At 36.5% G+C, this 18,379-nt stretch overlaps 1 protein-coding gene across 1 annotated transcript in view; it reads right to left on the reverse strand.

Annotated features, from left to right (window-relative positions):
• Nucleotides 1-18,379, reverse strand: part of LOC149807249 (intraflagellar transport protein 172 homolog) — a 128,903-nt gene that overhangs the window by 71,202 nt on the left and 39,322 nt on the right. Inside the window, exons 18-22 of the mRNA XM_089964023.1 lie at nt 13,219-13,326; nt 12,610-12,694; nt 6,810-6,902; nt 6,176-6,253; nt 5,441-5,521 (exon numbers count right to left, since the gene is read on the reverse strand). Of these exons, the coding sequence (XP_089820149.1) occupies nt 5,441-5,521; nt 6,176-6,253; nt 6,810-6,902; nt 12,610-12,694; nt 13,219-13,326 (445 nt within the window). The remainder of the gene's footprint in view (nt 1-5,440; nt 5,522-6,175; nt 6,254-6,809; nt 6,903-12,609; nt 12,695-13,218; nt 13,327-18,379) is intronic.

Below are 18,379 nucleotides of genomic sequence, written 5' to 3' on the forward strand. Positions count from 1 at the left end.
TGAACTGGCTGTTCACCCATGAATTGTTCCAGCTCAAAGCTGTATGTGGTATCCACCAGACATCAGCTTGCAGTCATGACTCCTCATTTTCTGAATTATTTTCAGTACCAGTGCATCCACTGCCCAGGATTCTGTGACTAGGACTAGAGAGATAAAGGTGGACAGTTTGTGATTCCACATTACTGCAAACAGATCCATCACTGGGCACCCCAAAGTGAGTAAATTTGCCAAAAGACTGATAGATGGATATGATTGTGTGAAAGGTCTGGCTCCCTTCTCAACAATGAATTGGCCAGAGCACTGAACAGGTCAGGGATATGTCAGATTTGGGACTGTTATATTCATTTTATACACTAGTGCAGAAACTCCCAAATGAGAATGAATGTCTGGTGATTTCGTCCTTGACCCACCCCCCTAATCTGAATAAGCAAGTCACCAAACTTGGAGGTGGTTCTGAAATGAGACTCAACTATATTAATGATTTATGTGAAGAGCCACTAACTGAGATTCAAATTGAAAGCTAGTGCTAAAAACAAGTACAGTGAACATGAAAGCAAACCTCAGGAATTTCTGTAAGGACCCAAGAATGAGAATAGGAAGGTACACATCTCAGCAATCTAGGGTGACTGCAAATCTCCCTCTGGCATAGTAATGAGGACTGAGCTCAAAGTCTCTATTCTAAGCTTGGGTGCATAATATGATGTAGGCTGTGAGAGATCAAACCTATAACCAGTCAGAGTTTGCCATTTGTTTTTGGAGCTAGGATAAGTCTGGAGTAAAATCACAGTAAGTTCACATTATAAACAATACCATCCTTTCCATGAATGTTCAGTTCCTGCTGCAGAATGTTCATCTAGTATGGGTCCCTGGCATATATGCAGCAAAGGGAATCCTTGACAGCTGGGACAGTTGAGGAACATAACCTGGAGGCCCTCTGAGATTAGACTCAAAGGTTGTCAGGGGCTGCCTGGGTGAGAAACTGAGATGAACATGCCCTTCGTGCCCTATGTTTTCTCATCATTTGCTCAGGAAAATGGGCTTCTGTCAAGGTGTATGGTTTGGCAGAGGGTTTCCAATTTGGCAGGCCAAAGAGGGCTTTTGCCAAGGAGTATAGTTTGGTAGAGAGTTTCTCCATCTGAAAGCACATTTTGCCTCTTCCTAGTCTCTGTTTGGCTGTGAAATCAGAAGCTGAAAGACCGAGATTGAGATCTGAGGGTGGATGTGGATAGGAATGTCTTTTACTGCAACCTGCAGATTACTGGAATCAGCTATGAAGAACAAGCCTGCTGAGTACACAAGCCATGGATGAGATTGACTCCCAGACAGATCTGTTGGCAGGGTATTCAACACAGGGATTTAAGCTATGCTCAGCTTAAGACCAAGTCAAGTAAGCAGCCAATAGTTATAACACTGGAATCCAGCTGTTGAGAGAAGGTTTTTGGTTCATGAATAATGGTTTCAACATTCCCAGGCCTACAACATCTCTGCTGATAGATGGAACCTCAGTATGGAAAACCAGTGTACTGTGTAAAAGGCCTGACTATAGTTAGATGGCAGTTGTAATTGTGAAAATAAAGGCCTGTTGAAACTGCCTTTCACAGCAGTGTAAGATGTTGGTGATTCAGTCAGACTGTGGTACTGTTTGAAAGAAAGCTGATTTTTCTTGCTAAAGGATCAATGGATGCAGGAATTCTGTTGAGTCCAATGTTAGCATACATGCCAACTCTGGCAAGGAAAAAGTGTAATCCAAGTGGATACAAAGAGTAATCTGAGTAGAAAAAGATTAATCCACATATAACATGATAAAAATTCAATCAGCATAATGTAAAAAATGATTTATTTATCCCTCTGGAATTTTAACATCAATTACTGCTTCAAGTCTTTGTATATAACACTTTGAGTTTTACAAAGCAACAGACTCTCATATTGCATTTCAAAACTTTTTGTACCAGCTGAGACTATGAATGTTTTGCACACCAGCAGAGCACTAAGTGCTGGGTTACAGAGCCTGGATCTGAATTCAGTTTTATTTTTGTTAACAATACTGAACAATCTCTCACAGTCAGCATTAGAATGGTAAAGAACCAATATTCCTTTCATAACCTGACAAAGAAGAGGAAATTTATATCTTACAGATATTGGGTCTTCTAGCTGGGAAATAAGATGAAAAAAATCAACTCTGTCCGCATGAAGTACATTGTCAGGTAGAGTGACAACTTGATACTTCAAGAGTTCTTCTAATTTATCAGCAGCCTTTCCTGTAGCATGGTGCATCATATGACAGAGACAACCTGATATGCACAATGATGGAGACATTTGTCAAAATAAAGAATGCAACTCCTTAATGAATTCCAGTCATCACTGGTGCAGTATCAGCTGAAAACCCCATAAAGTTCTGCCAACTTATGTTTATTCAAAGCATTATCAAGCAAATAATGAAAATGTTTTCTGGTAATGAAAGAAGACCATTCTGACTTTGCCCTTTTCATTGTCAAAGTCTTTTACACAGACTGGGTACAACTTTTGTCATAATCATTACTCCTGTCTGTTGCAATACTAAATGTCCCAATTTTCTTGGCTGCTGCAATTTTAAGTGAAATGTCTTCTGCTAAACACCTAACAATATTAGATGATTTTGTTCTTGCACATGCATATTTTCTGCAATTTTGGAAATGGAAAACATCTGTTTGAACAAAGGACCAATGTAGTCTTCTGCCGCTAGGGGTAGTCCGTGTTCTATTAAGAACTTGGTACATAACGCCTCTGCATTTATAAAATTCATGTCCACAATTAAGTTCTGCTGTAAAAAAGAAGTTACCTTAATAATGAAGTTAGTAAAACGAGCTAATTCAAGTTTTCTTTGTTTTACCACCATGGCCAATATTAAAATCCTTTCCACGTAGCCTGCAAGGGGCATGAAGCTGCCCTAGAATGGAACGTTGTATTGTGTAATTCATGTATTCACCTCTGAATAGTGTTTTTGTCTTTTCCTAATTCATCTGTGAAATTATTTGAAAAATATTTTTGCTCTAACACACGCATCGACTAGAATAAATCTGACTTGACTTTTAGTGCCAATACCTACAGATCGGTTCTGTATCATATTAGAACAAAGACTCTGCAAGCAAAGATTAAAAGTTAGAAAACCAGTCTGTTCTCTCCTAACTAAGCAATACAGCTGCTAAAATAGACAGAGATCAAAAGTAGAAACCAGCATGTTTCTTGGAAATAGGTCAACTGCTATATATAGAACATAATACTGTTAGGAAAGTGCATGCAAGTCTTCGGACAAGCATACTCTTATGTTGTAGTTACACAGAAGCCGTCTTGTCTAGAATACGGTCTGTGGGATTAATGGTATTTAAATAAAAATGAAGAAATTTTTTTATTTTTTTTTTAGAGGGGGATATACCGAAAACACGTAATACATTTACGTGTAAGGTGTAATTTAGTGAAAAAAAGCATAATGGTTGGCATGTATGTGATAGAGCAGAAAATGCCAGTCACTGGATTGAGTAGGGGCTTGCAAAGATATTTCTTTGAAATCAGATGTGTAGAGTGACAGAGAAGCCCCCACTGATGGTAGCAACAACTGAGCTGGCATAGCAAGCAGTTGGTGTTGAAGGATAACGCTAGAAAATCCCTAAGAAAACATATATTGGCTCTTTTGCTAACCAGATTTAGCTGTTTCATTGAAATTGTTGTCCCCATCACTTTAGACCCATGCAAACAGATATCAGAGATATTGTCTGGTAGATACATAGAGATTAATACAGGTGGGGTTAATATTGTCTGTTTGACACCCCATAGAGCTAATACAGGTGGGGTGAATATTATCTGATGTGGGTGGGCTAAATATCTTCAGCCAGCTTAAACTGCTTACACACTTAACCTTTCCCATTATTATCTGTAATTAAAGACAGGACAACACACTTAACCCTGCCCATTATTATCTGTAATTAAAGACTGGACAACACACTTAACCCTGCCCATTATTATCTTAATTAAAGACAGGACAACACACATAGCCCTGCCCATTATTATCTGTAATTAAAATTGGACAACACACTTAACCCTGCCCATTATTATCTGTAATTAAAGACAGGACAACACACTTAACCCTGCCCATTATTATCTGTAATTAAAGATTAGACAATACACTTAACCCTACCCATTATTACTTATAGTAAAGACAGCAAAACAATGACACATCAGTCAAGCAATGTGCTGATCTTACAGTGAAATGGAACAATATGAGTTAAGATATATGCTAGTGAAAATTCCTTATTTCTAGAAATAAATGATACTAGATATAACTTGCAAAAAGGTCAAGTACTAAGATGAATGTTAAATATGTATTAACCATTAAGGCTGGCAATCAAGATGGTGCCAATGAGCTTGATATATAATTAAACAGACATATGATTAGCTTCAAGTGTGATTAAACAGATATCTGATGAGCTTGATATATAATTAAATAGACATTTGATTAGCTTCATGTGTGGTTAAACAGATATCTGATGAGCTTGATGTATAATTAAATACACATCAGGACTGCAAAATATTTGTCTACAATAAAGACAGAGCAAAAAATCAATGTGAAAATAGACAGGATATACCTCCCTTTGATAAGAAAACTCAAAAAGACTGCTAAATTGGTGAAAAGTAACAAAACAGAAGGTATTAGTGAAGTCGTTTGTGAAAGCATGCTGATCAGATATGAGTGGAAATAGTAAAAGATTACTGATGGAGTTTGGCACCAACCTCTCAAGGGGTCATGAATCTTGTCTGACTTCCTGCAAGCAGACAAGTTAAAAGCACTTTAACTGCTTAAAATAAAACATGCAGTTAATGTCTTGTTTAGCTTGGAAGGGATGGTAGTGGATGTTCTAATGAATTATGAGCAGGTACTTTTTCTGAAAATGAATGAGAAAGCATATTCAAATCTAGATAATTCCCCTGACATCTTCTCTGCAATAAACAGAATGCACAAAAAGTTGCATCCAGTATTTTATTTAAATTCCTTTCAAGTAGCTGAAACAGTGAGGAGGAAATGGATTATTAAGTGCTAAGACTAGTGGAGTTAAGTGTCCCACCCAATTACACACCAAGGCAACAGACCCAGGCTGATCTAATGCTAGGATCTGAACCCAAACCCTTTCAGTCACAAGGCTGGCATAATATCCACTGAACCACCATAGATCCTGTCTCCATTAGTTGCCTCTGATGACAACCAAGAGGGGGGCATCTGGTTTATTCTACATTCCCAAGCCTGTAGGGGATTAGCTGGAATTTGGTTGGTGCTTTATGATCCATCAATACAATGAAGGTTAAATTATGACAGAGCAAGAAGACTAAAATGCCCTTCCCAGAAATACAATACAACAGCTGATCCAGACTGATCCAATGGTGGGAACCAAACCCACAGCCTGAGACTTACATCCCCTGCAGTTTCCTCCTGTCCAGTTTCCATCAGCCACTGATAGTAGTTTCTCCTGAGGTTCTCCAGCTCTGGATGCATCTGGAATACAACAATGAAAATATTGTTCAATCAGTTGTATGCAGAAAGAACCTCTGACTGATCCATATAATAGCTAGTTACTCTGAAGCATAATTTGTGATATGTATGCCCAAAATTACTTTACAAAAATATCTGGCCCAGTTTCATTTACAAAGAACATACTGAAGGTCAGGTGGATATGTTGTAATAAAAGAACAACTCAACACGCACATGAATTTCTGAAAGTCTGCTAAACAAAATTACACTCTTGAAAGACAATAAACAAGATCATTTAGAAGTTAAAATTATTCACTGAAGAAAGATACTAACAACTGTCTTGCATGAAAACATTAACTTAGGTTGTACAACTGTACAAGTACCAATTACTGTAATACACTTGAAAATAAGAAATTGATAAAGTAATTAGCAAGTTTGAAAATAAATATTCAACTATTTGGTTTAAATATTTTGCTCAAATGAACACCTTACTATTTTTATAACAACATATGGGGATCCAAAATCATGTTATAGCACCAGTCTACTGTACTATTACTATTGCACCCATAAGATCTTTTGATCATAAACTATCATGGTTATAAAAAAAAACTGAATAATAATACATGAGAAAATGTGTCCATGAATATAGATAGACTTGAGAAAGGTACCAAAGCTGACCTTCACTTCTGCAACTTCAATGGCATCATTCCACATGTGCATTTCCTGATACATTTCCATAGCTTCATCAACATGATTCTAAAAATAGTTTAGTTTAGTAATATATATATATATATATATATATATATATATATATATATATATATATATATATATATATATATATATATATATATATATATATATAAAACAAACTGTTAAATATTATCACAACCAGTGCTGTATCCACCGTCCTCAGAGACAACATATTACCTGAAATTTGACATAAATTCAAAGCGAAAATTGTTTGGTTTCTTTCCATTCTTAAGTGAAAGTAATGCCATGGTAAATGTAAGAATAATAAAGTTGATTTGAAACATTATTTTATATCTTCATGGAAAGAAAACTATCTTGCAAATGAGAAAGTAAATTTTCTACATAGGGAAGAAAACATTCTAAAAATGTACCATATGCAGAACATGAGAGAATGAAGAAATTAATTGTTTTAAATCTTCACGTATGCTACTCTTCTAATTATATACTGTTTACAAACTGTGTCACAAAATCTGAGCAAAATAAATCAAATTTTGTTATAATAACCAACACTTTCTGTTATATAGCATACATGTACATAAAAAAAGATTCCGCTTATTACCTGTTCTAAGTAGATGGTCTCTGCCTCTTTAAAATTTCTAGTCATCACTGCCATTCGCGCCCTGACTTTGTAGTGGTTGAAGCCATCTCCACCCTATAATACAAAATTTGAATATTCAAAATTCATAAATGCTTATGAAACAAAAGCATAACTCAGTACCTTATTTAAGGGCTTTTCCATGTAATCATACAGGGTACCCAGGTAAGGCAGTTTTAAAAAATATATGTTAGGGTAGTCTTATCAATTGAAGAGTTCATATGAAAATTATATAACATTCAGAAATATAATATATACCATATTCAAGCTAACATGTACGAAGGGAACATAGAAAACTAATTTTTGGAGTAAATACTTACAGTAAAATCTTATTCTCATGTGCCCCCCCCCCCATTATATGTAATCATTACAAATCTTTTTAAAATAATTCTATACTAAATTTGTATTTGTTCTCAACTTGATTCTATTTAATGATCATCATCAGTATGTAATGCTTGATAATAGCCTGATGGATCTCTTCCCACATAATGTCTACAGTGTGAAAAATAAAAGTTTAGCTTCCAAACACTGTTCATTTCAACTGGATAAGGGCATTATAATTAGTGAAAGTATGAAAATGCAAAACAAAAAACACAAAAACTTTGCAGTAGCATAGAGAAGTCCACAAAAACCAATATACACATAAGCATCATGAACCGTGGATGGAATAAACTGAATTAATATATATACCACAGCATCATTCAAATATCCTATTTGGGTCAATGCAGTTTGTTAGGAGTAATTAGTAGAACAACACAGACCCTGATCAACTGGCATATTATGCAATGGCAGATCAGGGTCCATTTTGTTTGTAACTGAATACATACTGGATGACTTATACTGTATGTCAAATGTTTGTAGAACATAAAAGTCCAGAAAAAAATGCATGCACATCTGCTAGTAAGTACATGGTCCAGTATACACATCTTAAGGTAAGTACATGTTCCAGTATACACATCTTAAGGTAAGCACATGGTTCAGTATACACATCTTAAGGTAAGCACACAGTTCAGTTAAGGTAAGCACATGGTTCAGTATACACATCTTAAGGTAAGCACATGGTTCAGTATACACATCTTAAGGTAAGCACACGGTTCAGTATACACATCTTAAGGTAAGGACATGGTTCAGTATACACATCTTAAGGTAAGCACACGGTTCAGTATACACATCTTAAGGTAAGCACACGGTTCAGTATACACATCTTAAGGTAAGCACATGGTCCAGTATACACATCTTAAGGTAAGCACATGGTTCAGTATACACATCTTAAGGTAAGCACATGGTTCAGTATACACATCTTAAGGTAAGCACATGGTTCAGTATACACATCTTAAGGTAAGCACACGGTTCAGTATACACATCTTAAGGTAGGTACATGTTCCAGTATACAAATCTTAAGGTAAGCACATGGTTCAGTATACACATCTTAAGGTAAGCACACGTTTTAGTATACACATCTTAAGGTAAGCACATGGTTCAGTTTATATGTTAGTAAGTACATGGTCCAGTATACACATCTGACAGTGTGTTTTGTGTGTGTGCGTGTGTGTGTGATTTGGATTTTTAACGTAGCTTTAACAATTTTTAACAATTTGTCAGTCACATGGCTATGATGTCTGCAGTGTGGCAGTTTATAGTGATGTCTAGCACTGGGGTATCATGCCGCAGGCATGTAGCATGATGTCCACCCAGTCACATTATCCTGACACCAGGCCGACCAGTCCTAACACTAACTTCTTAATGCTGAGAACCTAGCAAGGCAGCTGTTAGTACCAGTTTTACAAGTCTTTGGTATGACTTGGTCAGAGATCAAACCCACGACCGACTGCATCTGAGGTGGCTGCTCTACATCTGTTAGTAAGTACATGGTCCAGTATACACATCTGCTAGTAAATATACTGGAGTGCCATGGTATCATGGGTCTTAAAGTTAGCAATCAGTGAATAAGCAAAAAAAGACACTGACCTTTAATATTTTACATGAGAATTTAGTGTTATTTGCTCTGTATTAACATAATTTAATTCCCAGTTTAAATCAGATGAATGTGGGAAACAATTGATAACAGATGCCATGTAGATTCCAAGTTATGTTACTCTGATATTGTGATAATACCGAAAAAATATTTTTGTGGCATATACTTGCCCTAATGTTAGGATCTTGATGAACATACTGCACAATTATAAATCAGTTTGAAAATTGGATGCTACTTCAGTGGCTATTATTCTGTTACGTGTACCCTCCAACGACAAAAATTTATCTGAGAGAATTAAACAATGCATATGCATGGGTGAAGGATGGGACAAACCACAATGATGAAAAGTAGACTCAGGGTCAAGGGAGCCATCTAGGCCCCCTTTTGAGTCCAGGGCAAAGCCCTGGTCTGGAGTCTAGTTGGGCAAAGCCCAATGGAAGCTAAAAAAGTAATAATTTTGACACTATACTTTTTTTTATGAATATTGTGTGTGTATATGATTTGGATTTTTAACATAGCTTTAACAATTTTTAAGTCGTATCACTACAATGTCTGCAGTGTGACAGTTTAGAGCAATGTCTACCAATGAGGCCTCATGCCACAGACATGTAGCATAATGTCCCACCCAGTCACATTATCCTGACACCAGACTAACCAGTCTTAACACTACCTCTTAATGCTGAGTACCTAGTGAGGCAACTGTTAGTACCATTTTTATAAGTCTCTGGCTCGGGGTTAAAACTCGTGACCACCTGCATCCGAGGCAGATAAACTAACCACTAGGCCACCAGAGCATTCGTAAGAAAATTTTAATTGAACAATCCGAAATTGTTTGATTCTTTGATATGATGCATACATCCAATGAATTATTAATACATAAATTTCTCATTGTAATATAAAATTTTAAAAAAGTGCTTACTAGAACCAAAATTAAATTAACGCACAAGTATGACAATAACTCAAATGAAATATTTAATTAGCTGCATAAATCATTGAGTCTCTTTCAGTTAACAAATAAACACAATTGCCTAGCTGAGTTAGAAACATCGTTTTTCACTGGCTAATTTGCTCGTGCATGAGCAGAAGGGTAAAAGTTGGAGTTCTTTTCTTTTATTTTGTTGCTTAATGGACCCATTATTTTTGTATTGAGACCAATCTTTATTCCAAATGCCCATCTTATCCTACTTTTTGCAAAGGTTCATCTGTCTGTGAGCAGTTCAGACCGGTCTGCCTTAGAGCTGAGACCAAAACATCTAAAACCCAGACACAAGATCGGATTCCAACCATGAACAAATGTTTGGTGGAAAAAAATCGGATCAAAAAAATCAGGTTTTTCCCTCTGTATTTTGTAGTGCAACTAGAACTTCCAGATTATCTGGCATCATTGCAGAGCTACATCTGTCTACCTTTCTATAATACCACCCACTTTAGTCTATCATACATGACCTTGACGCTGTCACTGTCCCTTACAAACAAACCATTTAGCAAATGGGTGTGAGAAGGCACCCCAAAAGGCTCTGACAGTTTCGATGGAACTTCCAACAAAATTTCTGCTAAATGCACTCAAAGGAAGGACCTACCAACCTCTCAGACTGAGGGCATTTCTTCAGTGATTTAGCTCATCCTGGACCCATGTCCAAGGACTGGTACTGGTCATCTCTCAGATCAACCCACAGAATAATTATTCTACATCTGGTAGAACTGTCCTCATTAGGCCTTTGTTGAGATCCATCAAGACCATCGAAGAATCTTGGGCAGCATCCCAACAAAGACACAGCAGTAGGCTTCTCCCTTATCAGAAGTGCAAGCTATCCACAAAGTTTGGCCTCGATCTGTGATGTTATAGTTGTTGTGGGGTTTAACGCCATTTTTCAGCATACGATAGGATATGCATGGTGGCCAGTATAAATGGTGGAGGAAGAACCCGGGAAAACACAGGAAAGAACCACCGACCCACGAGAAGCTACTAGCAAGCTTTCTCACATACCCACATTGGCTGAATCTTAGACTGGAACCCACGCAGACATAGGTGAGATGGCAGTGATCCATAACGGAGCGCACTTTAGAACACTCGGCCACTCGGGGCCCCGATCTGTGATGTAGAAGTAATATTATTGTTTAAAAAGCATTTTTCTTCTTTTATGACCTTAACCTTTGATCTTTTGACATAAAAAATCAATAGGCTTCTTCCTATGACCTTCATATTTGACCTTCTAGGTTTGTTCCTTATCCCAATTGCAAGCCATCCACAAATTCTGGAACAGGTCTGTGATTTAGAACTAGCATTCTTTCGAAGAAACTACAGTTTGTCATTCACTCACATAACTATGACATGTTCAATTATGTTTCAGCTATACAGATTAAAGATCCAAAAGTTAGGCAAATAGTGGGCAAACTGCAGTAAAAAGATGTCACTTGAAGCTCAATGTCTTACCTTCAAATGAAAAACCTTGGGGCAGAATTAACAAAACTTTGTTATAAACATCTTTCACTGAAACCTGCTTTCAGCAATACTTCAGCTCAGATGAATCTGTAAATACAGACACTGAGTGATCCCTAAACCAAGCTGGATTTAAACTGCAAGTCTAAGTGATCCTTAAACCATGCTGGATTTAAATGGCAAGTCTAAGTAATCCCTAAACCATACTGTATTTAAAGGGCAAGTCTAAGTGATCCTTAAACAATGCTGGATTTAAATGGCAATCCCTAAACCATACTGGATTTAAAGGGAAAGTCTAAGTGATCCTTAAACCATGCTGGATTTAAAGGGCAAGTCTAAGTAATCCCTAAACCATACTGGATTTAAAGAGCAAGTCTAAGTGATTCTTAAACCATGCTGGATTTGAACTGCAAGTCTAAGTGATCCTTAAACCATGCTGAATCTAAAACGCAAGTCTAAGTAATCCCTAAACCATACTGGATTTAAAGGGTAAGTCTAAGTAATCCCTAAACCATACTGGATTTAAAGGACAAGTCTAGTGATCCTTAAACCATGCTGGATTAAAAGAGCAAGTCTAAGTGATGCCTATATTATGCTAACTTTAAATGGCAAGTCTACAATGCCTATACCATGTTGACTTTAAATGGCAAGTCTAAGATGCCTATACCATGTTAACTTTAAATGGCAAGTCTAAGATGCCTATACCATGTTGACTTTAAGTGGCAAGTCTACGATGCCTATACCATGTTGACTTTAAATGGCAAGTCTAAGATGTCTATACAATGTTGACTTTAAATGGCAAGTCTAAGATGCCTATACCATGTTGACTTTAAATGGCAAGTCTAGGTAATCCCAGTATCAATCTGACTTTAAATGGCAAGTCAAAGTGATGCCTTAACCAAGTTGGCTTAAAATGGCAAGTGATGTTTATACCATGCTAGCTTTAAATGGCAATAAGTATGCAACTTTATATGGAAAGTCTAGGTGATCCCAATACAATGCTGGCTTTACATGGTTGGTGTAAATAACATGCCTATACCATGCTTGATATAAATGGCAAATAAGACACTAAGTGATGCCTATATGACATTGGCTTTAAATGGAAAGTTAGGTAATCCTGATACCATGTTGACTTTAAATGGCAAATCCAAGTGATGCAATGTACAATGTTGGTTTGAAATGGCATGTCAGATACTAAGTGATGCATCAATCATGTTGGCTTTAAATGGCAGGTCAGAAAGTTCAAAGAACAGAAACAATAACATGTTATACACATGATGAACATCTAAATGAATTATTTTTTCTCATGCCAGAAGAAAGAGTTAATTTAAAATATAAAAATTACCAACCATGGTTTTGGCCACTTCTGCAGCAATTCTGAGGGTTTCTTTCATGAAGCGGGCTTTCGCAACATCCCCTAATGCAGCATAACACCTGAAATAGTTTGCAACATCCCTCTGTTGAAAAATTAAGGTAAAAAAAACAAAACAAAGAAAATATATAATACTGATAAAAAATCAGTGTAAACCATAGGCACAACAAAAACAATAAAAGCACACATATACATGCCAGTACAATATTCTATACAGTTGTTTCAAGTTAATATATGTTTAAAATTTATCAATAAGGAATAAACATTCAAGCTTTGTTTTCTGTAATAAGCTTTAGTTATGTATGTGACATGTTTCTAACGTTCTATACGGAGAAGAGTTTTCTGTAAAAAAAAACTATGAGTTAAAAATACACATGGACAAAGAAAAGAAAAAACAAAATGAATATCATCTTTTCAAGTTCATTTGACATGGGACAACCAACAGGTAACAATAATGATATTATGTGATTTTACAACTGTCCAAAAGGATAAATGTGAAGTCATACTTTCTTCCATGAAATAAAACAAATTTCACATGATTGAACAAAATTATTAAAAAATAAATTATTAATGAAGAAATCCAAACCTCTCTGCAATATGCAACTGTTTTTGATCCATGGCCAGTTTACTAAGTGTCTTCCACATGGCTTCTGTTTCTGAGGACATTTCCAGAGTCTCAAGGAAAGCAACTGCCCTGAAATAGTGAATTATGCTTGCACATTTAGATATTGATGTATGTAATAGTAAAATATAAGAAAACATCTTAAAGAATAAACATTACATCATTCTTTTGTCTTCCAGCAACAGTCTTGAGTCAATATTTCACAATACATTAATTTGCAAAATAATGGCTGCTGTGAATATATTAAAAAAGTTATGTATTTGGAACAGTCCAATATAATAATAAAACAAATCAATCACATAGCACACATTGATCTATAACAAAAATGTACTAATAAGGCACACATTAATCTATAAAGACAAATATACCGATAAGGCACACATTGATCTACAAAGGCAAATGTACTAATAAGGCACACATTGATCTAAAATTTAAATGTAATAAAAAGACAGGTGCCTTGTGCTGAAAGACATCGATATCTGACTAATTTCCAGCTACCTGAAATTGGTGGTATTGATACATTGTTTAACTGTGCTTCTACTCTGAGTAAATTCAGTTGGTATTATTTAGCTTTGTGGGATTTAATGCCATTTTTCAGTGCATGATAATCTATACATGGTGGCCAGTATAATTGGTGGAGGAAGAACCAGACACAAAAAACTACTGGCAAGATTTCTTTTATACCGAATTTGGTAAAAAAAGGTCTCAAACTTATGCAAACAGATCCATAAAGGCAAGTGCCTCAGACCACTCAGCTACAGTGATCCCCAAATTCAGTGGGACTAGACAGTGCACTGGGATCTTTTGCATAAATGTGGAAAGTATTCATACAAGTACTCATATGTGGACTCAAATGTTACTGTTTTGGAGTCATTTTATGATGCAGTACAACTGTTTTGAGCCATTGTATGAAATGGTACAACTATTCTGGAGTCACTGTATGATACAGTACAACTGTTTTGGACTCATTCTATCATACGGTAGAGCTATAATGTGGTACTGTTTTGGAGTCAATGTATGATATTGTAATACTGTTTTGTAGTCATTGTATGATATGGTACAACTGTTGTGTAGTCATTCTATGATACAGTAGTGCTCTCTTTGGAGTATTATATGATTTGGTACAATTATTTTCAAGAGGGAGTCATTCTGTGATAGTTTTGTTTTTCATATTATAAATAATAGCCACACTGGATTGTATTCAGGTTTTCCACCCAGTTGCTAAGATACATTCACATAAAGTTTCATCAAAACTGGCTAGATGAGTCTATGAAGTTGAGTATATGTTTGATATTGATACCACACAATTACCATGGGATCCATGCTGGATAAAAACTGGACAGAGCATGTCCAATGAAACACTCCTGCCAAGTTTAATCAAATGCTTAAATCAAGACTGACTCAGTCATTCTAAAAAATGCTAGAAAACGTTTTTCACCTTGATGATAAGAAAGCCACACCACTGCTGGGAAATATGCCAAAATATATTTTTTATACAGCATGTCCAAATAAACATTCCAACCATGTCTAACTGACACTAACTCAGCTATTCTGAAAAAGAAGCTGCTAATATGTTTCCCATATGTTTGCAAAATAAATGACACTATTGCTACAAGGGGTCACCCAGACAGAATTTTGGTAAAATATATTCTAAGAATCATTTATGCTAATTTTGATACAATTGGCCCAATGGTTTCTGAGAAGGTAAAAATAGAAATAAGTACAAAGGATGATGGACATAGAGCCAAGCTATAAGATCTTATGGCCACCAGCCAGGTGAGATCAATGTCAAATGCTGAATGAAATGAGAGATGAAAAGGCCAAACTCAAGGATGAGGTATTCAAATTAACAGAGGAACCAGTGGATGTACATATAGAAAATGCACATCTGATAAGCTGATTAACAACATTAGAAAGGAGAATTAACCACAATCATACCTTGAGATAAGAAAACTTGGAGTTTGTACTTTAAATTTAGTTTTTTTAAAATAACTATCAGTCAATCAGATATAACATTTCACAAGTAACATAAATTATGATTGGTAGAAACAAAATCTAAATTAAAAGAATTTTATGATTTCCAGGCAAGATGTCAATACAGGCTTAAAGACGGCCAATACAAGTACAAAGATCAACAGTGGCCTACAGTCTTACAAGTCAAGTGCAAAGACCAACAATGACCTACAGACTGCCAATTAAGTACAAACATCAATAATGACTTACAGACTGCCAATACAAGTAAAAACATCAATAATGACCCACAAACTGCCAATACAAGTACAAACATCAACAATGACCGACATACTGCCAATAAAAGTACATTTGATGACCGACATACTGCCAATAAAAGTACAAACTTCAACAATGGCCTACAGACTGCCAATAAAAGTACAAACATCAATAATGACCCACAAACTGCCAACACAAGTACAAACATCAACAATGACCTACAGACTGCCAATACAAGCACAAACATCAACAATGACTGACATACTGCCAATAAAAGTACAAACATCAGCAATGGCCTACAGACTGCCAATAAAAGTACAAACATCAATAATGACCCACAAACTGCCAATACAAGCACAAACATCAACAATGACTTACAGACTGCCAATACAAGTACGAACATCAACAATGGCCTACAGACTGCCAATACAAGCACAAACATCAACAATAGCCTACAGACTGCCAGTATAAGTACAAACATCAACAATGACCTACAGACTGCCAATACAAGTGCAAAGACCAACAATGACCTACAGACTGCCAATTCAAGTACAAACATCAACAATGGCCTACAGACTGCCAATACAAGTGCAAACATCAACAATGACCTACAAACTGCCAATTCAAGTACAAACATCAACAATGGCCTACAGACTGCCAATAAAAGTACAAACATCAATAATGACCCACAAACTGCCAATACAAGCACAAACATCAACAATGACTTACAGACTGCCAATTCAAGTACAAACATCAACAATGACCTACAGACTGCCAATACAAGTACGAACATCAACAATGACCTACAGACTGCCAATACAAGTACAAACATCAACAATGGCCTACATTCTGCCAATATAAGCACAAACATCAACAATGGCCTACAGACTGCCAATACAAGTACAAACATCAACAATGGCCTACAGACTGCCAATACAAGTGCAAAGACCAACAATGACCTACAGACTGCCAATTCAAGTACAAACATCAACAATGGCCTACAGACTGCCAATACAAGTGCAAACATCAACAATGACCTACAAACTGCCAATTCAAGTACAAACATCAACAGTGGCCTATACACTGCCAATATAGTACAAACATCAACAATGACCTACAGACTGCCAATACAAGTGCAAAGACCAACAATGACCTACAGACTGCCAATTCAAGTACAAACATCAACAATGGCCTACATTCTGCCAATACAAGTGCAAAGACCAACAATGACCTACAGACTGCCAATTCAAGTACAAACATCAACAATGACCTACATATTGCCAATACAAGTGCAAAGATCAACAATGACCTACAAACTGCCAATTCAAGTACAAACATCAACAGTGGCCTATACACTGCCAATACAAGTGCAAACATCAACAATGACATACAAACTGCCAATACAAGTACAAACATCAACAATGACCTACATTCTGCCAATACAAGTGCAAACATCAACAATGACCTACAAACTGCCAATTCAAGTACGAACATCAACAGTGGCCTATACACTGCCAATACAAGTGCAAACATCAACAATGACCTACAAACTGCCAATACAAGTACAAACATCAACAATGGCCTACAGACTGCCAATACAAGTGCAAAGACCAACAATGACCTACAGAATGCCAATTCAAGTACAAACATCAACAATGGCCTGCATTCTACCAACACAAGTGCAAAGACCAACAATGACCTACATTCTGCCAATACAAGTGCAAACATCAACAGTGGCCTATACACTGCCAATTCAAGTACAAACATCAACAGTGGCCTATACACTGCCAATACAAGTGCAAACATCAACAATGGCCTACAAACTGCCAATACAAGTACAAACATCAACAATGGCCTACAGACTGCCAATACAAGTGCAAAGACCAACAATGACCTACACACTGCCAATTCAAGTACAAACATCAACAATGACCTACATTCTGCCAATACAAGTGCAAACATCAACATGACCTACAAACTGCCAATTCAAATACAAACATCAACAGTGGCCTATACACTGCCAATGTAGTACAAACATCAACAATGGCCTACAGACTGCCAATACAAGTACAAACATCAACAGTGGCCTATACACTGCCAATATAGTACAAACATCAACAATGGCCTACAGACTGCCAATACAAGTGCAAACATCAACAGTGGCCTATACACTGCCAATATAGTACAAACATCAACAATGGCCTACAGACTGCCAATACAAGTACAAACATCAACAGTGGCCTATACACTGCCAATATAGTACAAACATCAACAATGGCCTACAGACTGCCAATACAAGTACAAACATCAACAATGGCCTACAGACTGCCAATACAAGTGCAAACATCAACAATGACCTACAGAATGCCAATACAAGTGCAAACATCAACAATGACCTACAAACTGCCAATTCAAGTACAAACATCAACAGTGGCCTACATACTGCCAATACAAGTGCAAACATCAACAATGACCTACAAACTGCCAATACAAGTGCAAACATCAACAATGACCTACAAACTGCCAATACAAGTACAAACATCAACAATGACCTACATTCTGCCAATACAAGTGCAAACATCAACAATGACCTACAAACTGCCAATTCAAGTACAAACATCAACAGTGGCCTATACACTGCCAATACAAGTGCAAACATCAACAATGACCTACAAACTGCCAATACAAGTACAAACATCAACAATGGCCTACAGACTGCCAATACAAGTGCAAAGACCAACAATGACCTACAGACTGCCAATTCAAGTACAAACATCAACAATGACCTACATTCTGCCAATACAAGTGCAAACATCAACAATGACCTACACACTGCCAATTCAAGTACAAACATCAACAGTGGCCTATACACTGCCAATATAGTACAAACATCAAC

The sequence above is a fragment of the Sinohyriopsis cumingii genome, chromosome 1 (genome assembly GCF_028554795.1).
Source record: "Sinohyriopsis cumingii isolate HCF-2022 chromosome 1, ASM2855479v2, whole genome shotgun sequence".
NCBI classification, from domain to species: domain Eukaryota; kingdom Metazoa; phylum Mollusca; class Bivalvia; order Unionida; family Unionidae; genus Sinohyriopsis; species Sinohyriopsis cumingii.